Source organism: Schistocerca serialis, chromosome 6 (assembly GCF_023864345.2).
Source record: "Schistocerca serialis cubense isolate TAMUIC-IGC-003099 chromosome 6, iqSchSeri2.2, whole genome shotgun sequence".
Classification (NCBI taxonomy): Eukaryota; Metazoa; Arthropoda; class Insecta; order Orthoptera; family Acrididae; genus Schistocerca; species Schistocerca serialis.
This window is the reverse complement of record NC_064643.1, coordinates 749,623,316-749,641,323: the sequence shown is the minus strand read 5'-3', so window position 1 is coordinate 749,641,323 and position 18,008 is coordinate 749,623,316. Positions and strand designations below refer to the sequence as shown.

The 18,008-nt window shown below is 39.6% G+C and overlaps 1 protein-coding gene across 1 annotated transcript in view; it reads right to left on the bottom strand.

Annotated features, from left to right (window-relative positions):
* Positions 1-18,008, bottom strand: part of LOC126485065 (chitin synthase chs-2-like) — a 271,806-nt gene that overhangs the window by 48,673 nt on the left and 205,125 nt on the right. The window contains exons 17-18 of the mRNA XM_050108667.1: positions 1,405-1,553; positions 1,153-1,325 (exon numbers count right to left, since the gene is read on the bottom strand). Coding sequence (XP_049964624.1) covers positions 1,153-1,325; positions 1,405-1,553 — 322 coding nt within the window. The remainder of the gene's footprint in view (positions 1-1,152; positions 1,326-1,404; positions 1,554-18,008) is intronic.

Genomic DNA, 18,008 nt, shown 5'->3' with positions numbered 1-18,008 from the left:
TGCAATCCTCCCAATTTAAAGTTCTGCTAACCTGTTCCTACTGTGTCACTTTGCCTTTTCCCCACTCTCTTCTGTACACACCACCACTCCTTTCAATCCCATGCAGATCATGCACAATCTTCTCCCAATACCTTTCCTCTCCACCACCTCCCCCTTTTCAATGCCTCTTCCATATTTCTCCCTCTCTTTCTCCTTCTTCATATTCACTTTCACCTTTATCTTCTTTCCTGCCCTCCCCTTCCTTCCCTCTTCCTCTCCCTACATCTTTTTTAGTTGTAACCTCTACTCTTTTCATCTTGTAGTGTGGCCGCAAAGTCATCTTTCCAAACACCTGCTCATTTGTCACCAATCCCTCCTTGCATCCTCCCCTACCACCAGCCCATGCCCATCAGTTCAGATAACTGCTTTCAATAATCAGGTATCAAAAAGTCTTGCTGGGCTATGGGAGACTGCATTTGGGTGTCTGTGTAGTTGTGTGTTGTTGCTAGGAAAAGTGCTAATGCATGAAGCCTAGCTTGTGGATACTGTTTTTTGTTACTTGTTTCTGTGCTCCACACATCACCCCACTATAAAGGAGTGCTTTCCTTCCCTTTATTTTATGTAATGCATAATATTAACTATGCCATATTAATTCAAATTCAATGTCGATGCATCAGTTCAGATTATTCTGCTAGGTTTCATATTGTGGAAACAGTGAACAGTAGCTTACTACACAAACAGTGACTGGAACACAGTTAACTGAACTTATGAGTGTTCTTCTTTAGCAAAACAAACAAACACACATACACACAAACTGTATTAGCCCAGAACTGTGGTTTAACTTGAGTGATTTTCTTACTATCATGAGTGAAGCAAAACAGATGAGTTACATAGAGGTGTGGGAGGGTCTTTTTCATTGTTTACTTCACACACTCCTAAAACAATATCTATCTTCCATTTGACAACAGTATCAGGACAATGTAGCATTGTATGTAAATATCTTTTATATGCTCTGAAGAAGAGTGCAAGTTCATGAATTCAGCTTCTATGGTCAGGTTCTGATTTTCATGCCATTATAAGTCCCAGGGACTGAACTGTACTTAAACGTTTACAGATGAAGACTGAGCTCTTTTTGAATGTCAGTTCATGATAATTAGTATGTTCTAAACTTACTTTTTCTTCTTTGTTTTCTTCACGGTCTTCAAAAAGAGGATACAAATAAGCTGCTATTAAATCCGTCCAGAATACCTTTTCAGTTTTTGAGAGATAATCAATTTCACCTTTCTTCAGTTTTCGATCCTCTATCCAAAATGGATTTACATCATCAATACGATCTTCTTTGGGTTCTGAAAAATATTCAAATTAATCTAGTCTGTCAAAACCATAAGAGTTAGGAATATTATCTTACTCTGCACATGTACTTGCCTGATGTCACACTCTCATTATCATCATCAGAGTTTTTCTTACTTTCTTGATCAAATTCTGGGAGTTCTGGATGTGGCATCAGTGGATTTTCTCGCATATTTTGGCGCACTCTTAGTCTTCCATTAAGATGGGAGCTAGGGTCAAGGATCCTAAATAAATAAAAAATACAAAGATAAACAAAATTTAGAAGCACCAGGAACTACATACACTTGAAGTCATTGTTCTTAACATGGAAATGGAAGAGTAGGTAGACGAAGATGAAATGGGAGATACGATACTGCGTGAAGAGTTTGATAGAGCACTGAAAGACCTGAGTCGAAACAAGGCCCTGGGAGTAGACAACATTCCATTAGAACTACTGACAGCCTTGGGAGAGCCAGTCCTGACAAAACTCTACCATCTGGTGAGCGAGATGTATGAGACAGGTGAAATACCCTCAGACTTCAAGAAGAATATAATAATTCCAATCCCATAGAAAGCAGGTGCTGACAGATGTGAAACTTACCCAACTATCCGTTTAATAAGTCACGGATGCAAAATACTAACGCAAATTATTTACAGAGAAATGGAAAAACTGGTAGAAGCCGACCTCGGCGAAGATCAGCTTGGATTCCGCAGAAATGTTGGAACACGTGAGGCAATACTAACCCTTCGACTTATCTTAGAAAATAGATTAAGGAAAGGCAAACCTACATTTCTAGCATTTGTAGACTAAGAGAAAGCTTTTGACAATGTTGACTGGAATACTCTCTTTCAAATTCTGAAGGTGGCAGGGGTAAAATACGGGGAGGGAAAAGCTATTTACAATTTGTACAGAAACCAGATGGCAGTTATAAGAGTCGAGGGGCATGAAAGGGAAGCAGTGGTTGGGAAGGGAGTGAGACAGGGTTGTAGCCTATCCCCAATGTTATTCAATCTGTATATTGAGCAAGCACTGAAGGAAACAAAAGAAAAATTCGGAGTAGGTATTAAAATCCATGGAGAAGAAATAAAAACTTTGAGGTTCACCGATGACATTGTAATTCTGCCAGAGACAGCAAAGGACTTGGAAGAGCAGTTGAACGGAATGAATAGTGTCATGAAAGGAGGATATAAGATGAACATCAACAAAAGCAAAACGAGGATAATGGAATGTAGTCGAATTAAGTCGGGTAATGCTCAGGTTATTAGATTAGGAAATGAGACACTTAAAGTAGTAAAGGAGTTTTGCTATTTGGGGAGCAAAATAACTGATGATCGTCGAAGTAGAGAGGATATCAAATGTAGACTGGCAATGGCAAGGAAAGCATTTCTGAAGAAGAGAAATTTGTTAACATCGAGTATAGATGTAAGTGTCAGGAAGTCGTTTCTGAAAGTATTTGTATGGAGCGTAGCCATGTATGGAAGTGAAACATGAACTATAAATAGTTTGAACAAGAAGAGAATAGAAGCTTTCAAAATGTGGTGCTACAGAAGAATGCTGAAGATTAGATGGATAGATCATATAACTAATGAGGAGGTACTGAATAGGATTGGGGAGAAGAGAAGTTTGTGGCACTACTTGACTAGAAGAAGGAATCGATTGGTAGGACATGTTCTAGGGCATCGAGGGATCACCAATTTAGTATAGGAGGGCAGTGTGGAGGGTAAAAATTGTAGAGGGAGACCAAGAGATGAATACACTAAACAGATTCAGAAGGATGTAGGCTGCAGTAGGTACTGGGAGATGAAGAAGCTTGCACAGGATAGAGTAGTATGGAGAGCTGCATCAAACCAGTCTCAGGACTGAAGACCACGACAACAACAACACCAAACAGGTAGGATAAGAGACCTGGCAGGTGATGGATAAATAATATGGACTGGATTGTTGCATCCCAGACAGAAGTGAGAAACCTTGAAAGAGCAGGACCAGGAAATAGACATTAACTCCTGCTGTGCAAGAGTGGAGCGAGACCCACAAGGAAATGGTAATTGGAAGAAGTACCCTATGGGGAGTAGGATACTGAATAGGAAGTAGAGATAAAGCAGAGTGTCCTTTTAGTTGCAAAAATGGAGGAAGTGTCAGGGTAATTGGAAAATAGGTATAACCTGATAGCCAAGATGTAGTTTTAGATTAAGGGAAAGATACTTTCTTCAGGACCAAAGGATGGAATCTGGATCTCTGGAGAGACAGGTGGATGAAATAGAACAGTTTGCTGAACACAGCATGGAGAGTGTGTACCAGCAGGGGGTTCAAGATTGCTTTAGTAATGTAAAGCAAAACAACAGATGCAAAGACATTAATTTGCTAAATTGTGGTCCAGTGAGGATATGAGTGGAAGAATATTTGAGACAAGAGTACGAGTAGGAAGAGGAGAGGATGTCTGAAAGGGAAGATAGAATGGGAGGTGAGGGTGAAGAGAAAGAGTAAAATATTATGTAGGAATATGTTTTTGATGATGACAAACTGTTAGTTAGTAAACCTGAATATGCTTGTCATGATTCAGTCATGGATAAAGCAGTAGTGGCAGAAGAATTATGATAATGTTGCAGCGTGAATCTATTGGGCAGATTTGGACATCTGCAGATTATATGTAAAATTGGAGGAGAAAATAAGACAGAGGTAAGCAACTACAGTAAGAGACAGCAGAATAGCACCGAGTTATTAGATGAAGAGAAGTCCTTGGAAGATGAATCAAAAAAGAACCAACTAGTCATTCAAGCTGAAATAGGTGGTATTCCCACGAATGCTTTACTAGATAGTGGAAATGGGGTGTGCTGGATACCACAGGTATAGTATGAGTCAATGGCTAAACAGACAGAAGTGGTAACCATGCTGGTAACGGGGCTGAAGACTGTTAGAGTGACAGGCAATTGATTAATGTAATTAAGTGAGAAGTTGTAATGCCCATTTCAGTACTGGGACAAGGAACAGAATTTCAGTTCCTAGTAATTCCTGGGTTAACAGTAGAACTGTATTTAGCTGTAGATAAGGACAGATGACCTCTGGAGTTTGGTCCCATAAGACCTTACCACAAATTTCCAAATTTTGCTGTAGGACTGCTCAACAAACTGAAACAGAAGAATGACTTTATGAAAGGGGTGTTTTGCTGTGATTTAGGTGGGAATGTTCACGAGGTTCCATTAGTTGAAGTGTAGATAAAATAGGTGGAATTACCTTTTAAGGTGTATCTATTTGGAAATGGGGTGTCATAAAGATGCTGCATGAATATGACCTGGAGCAATGGCAGTGACCAGTGAAAGGTGTACAATAACTGACAAACTGTGTGAAAACATAAGACAGATTCTGTGTAGATACGAAATGGCTTTTTTTGGTAGACCAGGACTGGTGAATGGGTATGAATGAAATTTAAAATGTGAAAGAGCATATTTTTTTTCTTATAAAGCTGTATTCCAAATCTATTTAGAGACAGTAGGTGGTACATAAAGAAATCCGAAGAATGACAGACTGAGGGAGATCACTGAATGGTGCCTGAACATGTATAGCAAATCTTTGCAAGTTGTGAGAAAAAAGGATGGGAATGTGCAAATAGTCATTGACGCACACCGTTTGAAAGAAATTGTAGTATGGCAGAATTACAGACCAGACAACACAGAGGAAATGTTACAAAAGATCTACAGGACCAAGTTCTTAACATCATTAGACACTACTTGTGGGTACTGGAATATAAAGCTTGTACAAGAGTTAATAAAGTACACTGCTTTCCCCCAGGAAGGAATATGTTGTCAATTCTGGGTGGCCTCTTCAGATTACAATGGATGAGATGTTGGGTAGGGCAGAAATAATGCTTTTGTCAATGATATTTTGATTATGAACCCAAATTGAAAAAAGCATTGTAATTTATTGAACAATGTACAGACAGCTTTGGACATGGGGAAGTGTAAAGATAGCAAAATCATAATTTGCCAAGACAGAAGTAAACTTTTTGGGACATATTATTAATGGACTGGGGATAGCACCAGATCCTGAGAAGCTGAAGGCTATAGAAGAATCTGCAGCACTCACAAACTGAAAGCAATTGAAAGCAGTGTTGGTTTTCACTGTTAGTGGACGACATCAGTGCATAGCAATAGTCTAATCAAGCAAAGAGAAAGTTCCAACAGGTCACACCAGGAATCCTAGCCACAACAGATGACCCCCATTGGCAACAACAACAAGGGCACCATGTAGCACTTCCATCTGGCCCCTCCTGCTTTGTGGAACATGAGAGAGCTGCATGTGGACAATGGAGCAGCTGTTTTACTCCTCAGCTCTCAAATGTAGGCATGGCAGGGCACTCCACCATTGGCCCCTGTCAAATACCATCTGGTACGCTACAATAAATAACATATTCTTGTTCTTGGTCAATTTACTGCTGCCAAAGCTTCCAAATCTGTAGTCTGTCCTCATACTTATTAGGTCATTAATTATCCTCATACTGAGACATTGTTTGAGTTTGATGCTATCATTGCTTTTGAATTTTCTGCTATTGTAACACACCCTTTGTCTTTTTGACCTATGTTGTGGCACCCAAATACAGATGTATTGTTCTGGCTGCCCATGGGGCCTGATCCATTGTTTCCTCAGGAATAATCATGTTTCCACTTGCCCAGAAGCACAGCAGACTATCGATAGTTTACCAATCACCAATTCCAAGATGACATCCCCAGCTGCTACAGACCCAGCACAAAAACATTAATTGTGAGGTGGAATACTGGTTTTCGGCCTGCTGCAAGTGTTCAAATAAACATGTGGCACCACACACCTTTTGTTTCTTTCCCCTTGGTCAGTACCCATGCTACCTTGGGAAAGAATTCAAGCAAATGTTGCTGAATCTTTTTTAGTCATGTTTTGGTTGCTGGTTGCTGATAACTTTACTGTTTTTCCTCATGTTGTTTGTTGCCTATCTGTCATAGCAGACAGAACTGTCATGGCACTGTTAACCATTTTTTCTGTAGAAGGCCTATCTAATTTAGTGATTTCAGACAATAGTCCTCAATTGTTGGTACACTCTTTTCAAGATTTTTGCTCGTGCCATGGCATCCAATGGCATCAAAGTTCACTCTGGGCAACACCTCGCCCAGGCTGTGCCTTCCCAACCCTCCCACCAGTGGACCATGCCACGTGGATGACACAATTTGGCCTGCGCTGCCTTTCTCTTGTGGGAAGGAATGCCAGGCTTCCTCAGTGTGCCCACAGGTGCCTTCTGCACTAATGCGGTTGCCTCCAGGTGCCTCCTGCACCAATTCGGGTGGCTTGTACACTGATGTGAAGACCTCCTGCACTGACACGGGCACCTCATGCACTGGCGCTGGTGCCTTCGGGCACCTTCTGTACAGATGTGGGCACCTCCTACCTTGTTGTAGGTGTCTGCACACCAATGCAGGTGCACCCCAGATTGATGCAGGTGCCTCCTGCACCAAATAAGTCCATCCCACATCGTCAGACGTGCCTCCTGCTCCAATGTAGGTGTACCACACAGTTTGAGTAGCACACTATTTGGCTGCTCCAGGCCCCCACCAAAGGTCACCAATCATGCTCCAGTGCCTCAATCACCTGCAGCCAATGACCCCTGGCAGGCAAATGCTCTACATATTTCTGTGTACCAGCACCAGCTGGCAGTCTGTACATGTCACCAAACAATCTGTGCATGTCTTTACCTGTCACCAAACAGTTCCGCACCAGTGCTGTACTAGTCACTATTCTGTATTTTGCTACTCATGTTTACACTATAACACTGTGACATAATAAAATGTGGATTTCTTGTAACCATATCTTTTATTATGTTTGGAGCTACTTGTTCAATGATCTGAGTCTAATGCAGCTGCTAAAGAGGAATGTCATTGAAGCGTGAACTGAGTGATGTGAAGAGATGTTTAACCGGAAAAGGGAAATGTATCTGACAGCAAGAAAGAGTAGTGACCCAGAAACTATCAAACATTATAAAAACTACTGTGTTATATTAAGAAAAGTTATTAAAAATCCAGAAGTATGTGTATCATGTCTGAAATCAGCAACTCTGATAATAAAATTAAAACTATTTGGAATATTATTAAAAGAGAAACAGGTCAACCAAGAGCACAGGAAGACAGTATTACCATCAAATTGAATGAAAACTTTACGAACAAAAAGTCAAAAGTTGAAAATATTTTGAATAATAATTTTCTAAATGTTGTGGATATAGTAGGATCCAGGTGTTCATTAGAAGATGCTAGGCTGTTAATGGAAGAGGCCATACCTATGCAATTTGATACAATTGAAATCTCACCCACTTCTCCCTCTGAAATTAGGAAAATAATAAACTTGCTTAAAAGCAAAAACTCACATGGAATTGATGGCATTTCCAGCAAAATACTAAAAGCTTGTTCTCAACAGATAAGTGAGATTCTCAGCCACCTGTGTAATAGCCCTCTGGAACAGGGCATTTTCCCTGATAGACTGAAATATGCTATTGTTATACCTTTGCATAAAAAGGGGGATAGATCTGATGTCAACAATTACCATCCAATCTCCCTTCTAACAGTTTTATCCAAAATTTTTGAGAAAGTAATGTATTCAAGAGTAGCTTCACATATCTGTAAAAATGAAGTACTAACAAAGTGTCAGTTTGGTTTCCATAAAGGTTTTTCAACAGAAAATGCCATATATGCTTTCACCAATCAAATTTTGAATGATCTAAATAACCGAACACCACCCATTGGGATTTTTTGTGATCTCTCAAAGGCTTTTGATTGTGTAAATCATGAAATTCTGCTAGATAAGCTCAAGTATTGTGGCATGAGTGGGACAGCGCACAAATGGTTTAATTCGTACCTAACTGGAAGAGTGCAGAAAGTTGAAATAAGCAGTTCTCATAATATGCAAAAATCAGCACATTCCTCGAACTGGGGAACTATCAAGAATGGGGGAAGTGTCAGTCTTGGGTCCTTTGTTGTTCTTAATATATATTAATGACTTGCCATTCTGTAATCATGAAGAGGCAAAGTTAGTTCTCTTTGCTGATGATACAAGTATAGTAATCACACCTGACAAACAAGAATTAACTGATGAAATTGTCAATACTGTCTTTCAGAAAATTAGTAAGTGGTTCCTTGTAAATGGACTCTCACTGAATTTTGATAAGACACAGTACATACAGTTCCGTACAGTGAATGATATGACACCATTAATAAATATAGACCTTAATCAGAAGCATATCGTTGAGGTAGAATATTCCAAATTTTTAGGTGTGTCCATTGATGAGAGATTAAATTGGAAGAAACACATTGACAATCTGCTGAAACGTTGAGTTCAGCTACTTATGCAATAAGGGTCATTGCAAATTTTGGTGATAAACATCTTAGTAAATTAGCTTACTAAGCCTATTTTCACTCATTGCTTTCATATGGCATCATATTTTGGGGTAATTCATCACTGAGGAATAAAGTATTTATTGCACAAAAGTGTGTAATCAGAATAATAGCTGGAGTCCACCCAAGATCATCCTGCAGACATTTATTTAAGGATCTAGGGATATTCACAGTAGCTTCTCAGTATATATACGCTCTTATGAAATTTGTTATTAACAACCAAACCCAATTCAAAAGTAATAGCAGTGTGCATAACTACAATACTAGGAGAAAGGATGATCTTCACTATTCAAGATAAAATCTAACTTTGGCACAGAAAGGGGTGAATTATACTGCCACTAAAGTCTTTGGTTACTTACCAAATAGTATCAAAAGTCTGACAGATAACCAACACGTATTTAAGAAGAAATTAAAAGAATTTCTGAATGACAACTCCTTCTACTCCATAGAGGAATTTTTAGATATAAATTAAGAAAAAAAATAATAAAAAAATTTAAAAAATATTAAAAAGAATAAAAATAAAAAAACACAAAAAATAAAAAAGTAGTTACATTAACTTAAGTATGTTGTTAAATTAACTTAATTATGTCATGTATTGGAAAATTTGACTCGTTCCACATCATTACAAAATATCATATTCATGATCCATGGAACTAGTTTAATCTAATCTAATCTAATCTAATCTACAAGTCTGAAGGAGGAACTGCTCTGGGGCAAAATACTGTACTATACAGATTTTTGTATCACATTTTGTATCACTTTGGATGGATGTGGATGTGGGCTGGGGGTGGAAGCATTTCAGAACTTACGCATATTACAGGGGAAGACATAGCATCAGAATAATAGCATTTGGCAGTCCAACATTGTCAGCACCTTGCTGTGGTGTGGGAGTTCCAACAATATGAGGGTGGTTTGAAAAGTTCTTGGAATTACCATGGGAGGTCAGCGGTAGCACAACAAGTTGTTCACATGATATCCATTGGGCTGCTACCTGTAAACACGTACCATATCAATGCTCTTGGAAGAGAGCTGTGGCAGTGATGTGGCTCTGTTGTTGTTCCTGCATAGTGATTTGCGAAGATGGAAAAAACTGGTATTCGAGCAGTGATTTGGTACTTTGTAAAGAAAGGTATGAAAGAAAAGGACATTCATGCCGATTTCCAGAATGCACTGGGAGATACTGCTCCTTCATACATAACTGTTGCCAAGTGGACTAATGAATTTAAATTTGGTCAAGATGTGTCACTACTCCAGAAATCATTGCAAAAGTGCACTAAATGGTCATGGAGGATTGCCGATTGAAAGCACGTGAAATTGCTCATGCTTGCTAGATGTCATCTGAAAGGGTATATCACATTTTAAATGAAGAATTAGAAACGAAAAAATTATCTGCAAGACAGGTGCTGCAACTCTTGATGCTGGATCAAAAACGCATGAGAATGGACATATTGGGCCAATGTTTGGCCCGTTTTAGGAGAAACAAACAAGATTTTTTGCGCCAGTTTGTGACCACTGCTATACCCCAAAGGCAAAACAACAATCAAAGCAGTAGAAATATCCTGATTCTCTGCCACCAAAGAAAGCAAAGACAATTCCTTTGGTGGGAAAGGTCATGGCATCAGTGTTCTGGGATGCGAAGAGGATTCTGTTTGTAGATGATCTCCCCACTGGGTAAATAATTACTAAAGAATACTCTGCTAACCTCCTGTACAAATTGCAACAAAAGATATGTGAAAAAAGGCCAGGTTTAGCATGGAAGAAAGTCATCTTCTATCAGGACAATGCGTGCTCACACACGTGCCAGCACCATGGCAAAATTACATGAACTAAGGTACGATTTGTTGCCACACCCACTTGATTCACCTGATATGACTGTCAGACTTCCATCTCTTCCCAAAACTGAAAATTGTTCTTGGTGGACAACGATTTACTTCAAACGAAGAACTGATAGCCGGAGTTGACAAATATTTTGCAGGCCTGGAAGAAACTTGTTTTCGAGATGGGATCAAGGTATTGGAACACTGTTGGACCAAGTGCATTAATCTGCAGGGAGACTACACTGAAAAATATAAAAAAAGTTTCACTGATGTAAGTACTTTTTTCTATTCTATTCCGAGAACTTTTCAAACCGCCCTTGTAAATTTGAGCAGTACGTACTGGGAAACAAAACTATTGTACTCATTGACATGGGGCACTGAGGTTTCTTAGAACTTGTAGGTTGTGACACAGTAGGCTCATTAGATGGGTGCTGTATTGGCAGCAATTTGAAATAGAGATACAATATATAAGAAGTAAAATATTGTAGCAGATGCTTTGTCTCAGATGCCAGGGTGAATGGGGGCTGTCAAGAGTGAGATAAAAATACAATACTTTGAAAAGGTTAAAGATGAGGGCATGATTAGGAAGGCATGCAAGAGTATTAGGTGTGAGCAAATCACAGACCAGAAATAAGTTGGTCAAGCATTAGTGGAGCTCAAATGATTATCCAAAGATCAAAGTCTGTCATAAAGTACACAAGGTTGTTCTTTTTAAGAGAAAGGACAGTCAAGTGGGAAACAGGGATCTACAATTTTGGACCAGCTTTTAGAGTAATTAATTAACCTAGTGCATGAAAGTTATGGACATTTTGGCCCACACAAGTATATTGCTAAGCTTCAGGAAAGTGTCCTATTTAACAATTTGTGGAGGAGAGTAAGAAAGAGGTAAGCCATGTGCAATAAGTGCCAGCAAGAAAGTGAGGGCAGCTACCATGCAATTTGAGACAAAGGGTACTGGCCACCAGACCTAAAGAACTAATAGCAGTAGATTTGTTTGGTCCTTTGTTGGTTTCAAGATGAACATGTAGTTAATACTTTTGCTATCCTAGAACATTTTTCTATATTTGTCAAACTTTATCTGATCAAGAGAGAAAATGCAAGGATTCTCGTTGATAAACTGGAAAAAGATTATGTACCCAGTCGGGTAATCCAGAGGCCATACTGTTGGACAATGGACCCCTATTTGGTCTAAATATATGGAAAGGAATAATAAAGCACATTAAAATTTTGGTTTATTTACCACAAGGGCACACAAGCAACAGAGTTATGAAGGAACTGAATAGGTTGTGCAGGACTTACTGCCATACAAACATACTTCATGGACCATACATGTACCCAAATTTGACACAATTATAGATAATATATGGCAATGAACCATTGTGTTTTCTCCACATGAGTTGGACCTAGGAATCTTATTAAAGAAGCAGTGTTCCAGTTATTAAAGAGGTAATTGCTCAAGAAAAGGAGAAGAGTGTGAAAATCAAATGAAGAAAAAGAAAGAGATAGCACAATAGTGGGTTAAAACCTACTTTATTTGAAATTTCATCGCTAGCTTTGGTTAAGGCACTGAAATGGCCAAGGAAAATAGATTCTGAAAAAGAGGAATTTTGGCTTTGTGTACCACGATCCATTTGAAGGGATACAGGCACCTCAAGAAAACACATATTTGCAGGAATATCCGAAATCCAAGAGGGAATTTGGATTGAGAAACATTACAAATATGAAACCATATATATAGGGATGAAGTAGGTGATGCCGACTGCTGGACGTAACAACTTTGATACAGTAAAAAAAGAGGGAGAATGGGATGGAACGGGGGAAGCATTAATGTGTATGTCAGTGCAGGAATGGATGTAGACAAGATAGAAGAAGTACACATTTGATGGCAATGGATTCAGCAGAGACAGCAGGTAATATTACGATAAACTGTCACAATTCACTTAACAAATATTTCCAATGGTAAGGGGGTTTCTTTGGAGTGAAAGTTAGCAAAACTTGCAAGAATATATTGCTTTGAAAAGATGATGAATTGCAATAATAAATTTTCTGCACATACTTTCTACCTATATGATAATGTAAATGTACCAATAAGTTAAATACATCTTGACAACTTGGATAAAATGTGTACCAATGTGATGGAAAGGAATGAGACTCCTTAGAATATTTAAGTTACTTAATTTGATATTATTTATTAGGAATGTGTCATGACCCACAACATATTATAATTGATAATTTCAGTAACTGCAGTTTCATTAACTTAGGAGTTATAAGTTTGTATCAGCTGACAAATTACTGATGGGCTGATTTATAATGTGTCTAACTGGTGAATTTTGGTGAGTGTTGGTTTAGCACAGCAGAAAGGACTGCTCACTAAATGATAAACTACATATCTTTAAATGTTTCACATTATAAATTTGTGTATACTTAAAAAATATTTCAAGCAGGATAAATATGAGTAGTATTTGCCTAACTGACTCAATGATTTTTTTAAGTAAATTATAAGAAATTTTTGTTACCTGTCATGAAAATCATTAGTAGTTACTCATTTATTTTGCTATATTTTCTAAAGTGAGGAATGTTGATATAGTGCATAAATTATTTTGGATGGGGATGCGATGGGTCTAAGCGGTTTCATTGGCAAGCTTCACTTAAGTCTACTTTACATGACGACATTGGGTTGCGCCACTCGTTGCGTGGAATGAGTTGCTCACAAGTGGTTTCATATATGATTGTAGATATGGCAACACCAGTATACACTTCAGTTTCATCATTTTGTGGGTCCCTGAGTCATGTCTGAAATGGAAGTTTTGGCACCTGCCCATCACACAAGTTGTGATGAACTTAAAGCTTGTTGCATGGAATCACTGCATAAGAAAAAAATAAGAAACGTGTTTCGATTCGTCACGGGATGAAGAAAAGACGTCAGCTCGGTTGCTCAGCATCCTTGCTGAAATAATTTATAACTGAAGATCCAAGAAGTTCTTTTAATTATCTTAGAATGTAACTGCAACTGTTCAAGTTTTTTCTAAATAGAGTTAATTATGCAATAAGGAATAAAGGTAGTGTAATGCATGAAGCAATATCGCCATAACTGACATTACATATCATATTACGTGCATTACAATCGAGAACACTAGGCGTGCTATAAGATATGGTTTTAGTTGGTTATGTAGCTATTTCATTAACACCAATTGTTATTAATATTAACAGTAATAATTATTAACATTTGCAACAACAATTATTCGAAGCAGGCCGAATTAAGAAGAGAATGGTTTGCAAACTACTCTCTTGAAGATAAATCTGTACAGTGGCTATATCTAAAAATTCTAACATATGTGAATGGGGAGCACTGCAGCAACATTTTAAATAGATGAATATTGAATAAAGAATGCAGCTTTTTGAATTGGTATAGCCTTCCCCCCTGTCAAAAATATTCCTTAACAAAAGAGTCGGCCAACGTGGCCATCTTGTAGACGAGAGCATTGCCACAGGTAGAATTACACATGGTTGTATTTTTCTTAATTCAGTTGTACAGGGTGAGGCAGTGAAACGGCACGATTTTGTAAAACCACCAAAGATTTATTTACAAGTAAAATCATAATAGTTGAACATGGATCTCAACATGGATCTTTGCACACATTGTCTAAGCCTGAGATGAAATTGTCTCATGACGTTTCGTAGCATCTGTACTGGAATGTTGTTAATTTCCTGTCGAATTCGCTCCTTCAGGTCTTCTTTTGTTCTTGGTGGATTTTCCTGGAAGACTTTGCACTTGAGGTAGCCCCAAAGAAAAAAGTCTGGTGCCATCAGATCTGGTGAACGGGCAGGCCAGGGGAAATCGCCATTCCTGCTGATTAGACGTCGTGGAAATGCAAGTCTGAGCAATTCCATTGAGACATTAGCAGTATGGCTTGTTGCACCATCTTGCTGGAAGAGTGTTTCAGCATCTGGATCATGTCGATCAATTCCAGGCAGACCAAAAATGGTCAACATGTCAGCATAACGTCCAGAGTTTACCGTCACTGTGTTGCCATCTTCATCTTCAAAAAAATAGGGCCCCACGATTCCACGAGATGACATTGCGCACCAGACTGTTACTTTTTCAGAATGGAGAGGTTTTTCATGAAGTTCGTGCGGGTTATCTGAGGACCAATATCTGAAGTTTTGCTTATTTACGTACCCACTAAGATGAAAGTGGGCTTCATCACTCATCCATAAGTTATGCACTCTTTCTTCATTTCGTTCAATAACGTTAAGCATTGACTGGCAAAAGCGTATACGGTTATTGTAGTCATTAGGTTTAAGGGCTTGCACTACCTGAATTTTGTATGGATGATAGTGAAGGTCACTCTTCAAAATCTGTCTTACTGATCGATTGCTGATACCAAGTTCTGCGCTGTGCCGTCTCGCGGATTTTCGCGGACTTCGTCCCAACGCTTCGCACACACGATTAATGTTCTCGGGTGTCCGGATTGTTTTTGTGCTGCCGCCTCTTTTCTTTGTTGTGCTAGCAGTAGCTTCAAAGGTTTTAACCCAAAGGAGAATGGCTTTCCTTGATGGCACGGGAGCCCGTGGCGGCAGATTGAATTCACGACGAAAGGCGCGTTGAGCACCAACCACACTATCCGCGTTTTTGTAATATGCCTTTACGGCATATGCACGTTGCGCACTCGACCAACGCTCCATGGCTACTGAAACTTCCACCACTCTAGACGCCCAAGGTCACTTCCCCCACTCTCGAAACCCCCCTCCGCGCCCGACAACCACTATCGAAATCGTGCCGTTTCACTGCCTGACCCTGTATGTGTGCTGCTAACTCAATAAATTTTGTCCTGCACCTCAGATATTGTCAAAGCATCTATGTTATGATTGCACATGATGATCTCAGCGGCAGCAATATGTTGCTTATTTTTGTAATCGGCATCACTGAAATCCCACAAACACTTATGCGAAGCATAGATATCCCAAAAGTGAACATTATTCTCCATTCCCCACTTCATATTTCAGTTTGGCTATACTCTACGAACACACATAACCTCAAAACTCATGCAGCTAGTGTCACCAAAGTTGGAACATGCTGAAACTGTCTAGTTTCACCAACGAGTTGTGGAAACATGTGGCGCGCGTCCACAGTGGCCGGTAGTACAGTTGCCTACAACCTAGTGTCGTTGTGCAAACTAGACTTAACACTGATCAGCCAGAACATTATGACCATCTACCGGTATGTACAGCTTTGGCACGGATAACAGCAGTGAGAAGCTGTGGCATTGAAGCAATGACGCCATGGTAGATTGCTGGAGGGAAATGGCACCACATCTCCACACACAAGTCACCTAATTCCCAAAAAATTCTGGGGATTAGGTCGATGAGCTCTGACACACATTCAATCACACCCCAGACATGTTCAATCGGATTCAGATCTGGTGAGTTTGGGTGCTATTACATCAATTGGAACTCGCCACTGTGTTCCTCGAACTACTCCATCATGCTCCGTGCCTTGTGACATGGCACATTATCTTTCTGAAAAATGCCACTGCCATCAGGGTACACGATTGTCATGAGGAGGCGTACACGCTCTGCAACCAGTGTAAGATACTCCTGGGGTGTCACGGTGCCTTGCATAAGCTCCACTGGACTCATGGATGCCCACTTGAATGTTCGCCACAGTATAATGTAGCCACTGCCAGCTTGTCTCCATCCCGCAGTACAGATGTTACACAGCCGCTCCCCTGGAAAACGATGTATGTGCACCCTCCCACAGCATGATGAAGAAAGTTTTGGGATTCATCAGATCATGCAATGCTTTGCCATTGCATCAATGTCCCATGCCAATGGTCATGTGCCTATTTCAGTCATAATTGCCGACCTCATGATGTTAACTTTGGCACATTCATGGGTCATCAACTGTGGAGGCCCATTGTTAGGAGTGTTTGGTGCACAGTGTGTTCAGACACACTTGTACTTTTCCCAGCATTGAAGTCTGATGTTAGGCCGGTATTACACTATCAAATTTCTTTGTCAAAGATTTGATCAAAGATGTGATCAAATATTCCGTCAAATATATTTGACAAAGATCTTGGACGTAGTGCTAGAAGGGGTATTACACTGTCATCATATTTTTCATCAAAGTTCAAGATGGCTGACAATGACAACTTGTTATTAACCACAGCAGTTGCATGTACCTCAATTGCACTGTGTGCGCATGCAGAAGAGAAGTGGGGGAAAAAAAAGGAAACATACCTGCGTGAAGCCATGGGTTTTACGATGACGTGATAAAAGCATTCAACAAAACTTGTCGCGTGAACTTATAGTGGAGGACGTCAAGTCATACATCAATTACTTAAGAATGGATGAGCATTCATTTCTGTATGTGCTCAATGAAGTGTATCCTCATATCACAAAGCACAATATTCACTTAAGAACTGCTACATCTGCAGAAGACAGGCTCGTTGTAACACTCCGATTCCTTGCTACAGGAGAGGGTTAGGTTAGGTCAGGTCAGGTCTCCAATCTTCGTAATCTATTTTTGTATTCAGTGTGCCTCACGTTGTAAAGCGCCTCATCAGCTTCATGTTGTTGTTGTTGTGGTCTTCAGTCCTGAGACTGGTTTGATGCAGCTCTCCATGCTACTCTATCCTGTGCAAGCTTTTTCATCTCCCAGTACCTACTGCAACCTACATCCTTCTGAATCTGCTTAGTGTATTCATCTCGTGGTCTCCCTCTACAATTTTTACCCTCCACGCAGCCCTCCAATACTAAATTGGTGATCCCTTGATGCCTCAGAACATGCCCTACCAACCGATCCCTTCTTCTGGTCAAGTTGTGCCACAAACTTCTCTTCTCCCCAATCCTATTCAATACTTCCTCATTAGTTACATGATCTACCCATCTAATCTTCAACATTCTTCTGTAGCACCACATTTCGAAAGCTCCTATTCTCTTCTTGTCCAAACTATTTATCGTCCATGTTTCACTTCCATACATGGCTACACTCCATACGAATACTTTCAGAAATGACTTCCTGACACTTAAATCAATACTGGATGTTAACAAATTTCTCTTCTTCAGAAACGCTTTCCTTGCCATTGCCAGTCTACATTTTATATCCTCTCTACTTCGACCATCATCAGTTATTTTGCTCCCCAAATAGCAAAACTCCTTCACTACTTTAAGTGCCTCATTTCCTAATCTAATTCCCTCAGCATCACCCGACTTAATTAGACTACATTCCATTATCCTTGTTTTGCTTTTGTTGATGTTCATCTTATATCCTCCTTTCAAGATACTGTCCATTCCATTCAACTGCTCTTCCAAGTCCTTTGCTGTCTCTGACAGAATTACAATGTCATCGGCGAACCTCAAAGTTTTTATTTCTTCTCCATGAATTTTAATACCTACTCCGAATTTTTCTTTTGTTTCCTTTACTGCTTGCTCAATATACAGATTGAACAACATCGGGGAGAGGCTACAACCCTGTCT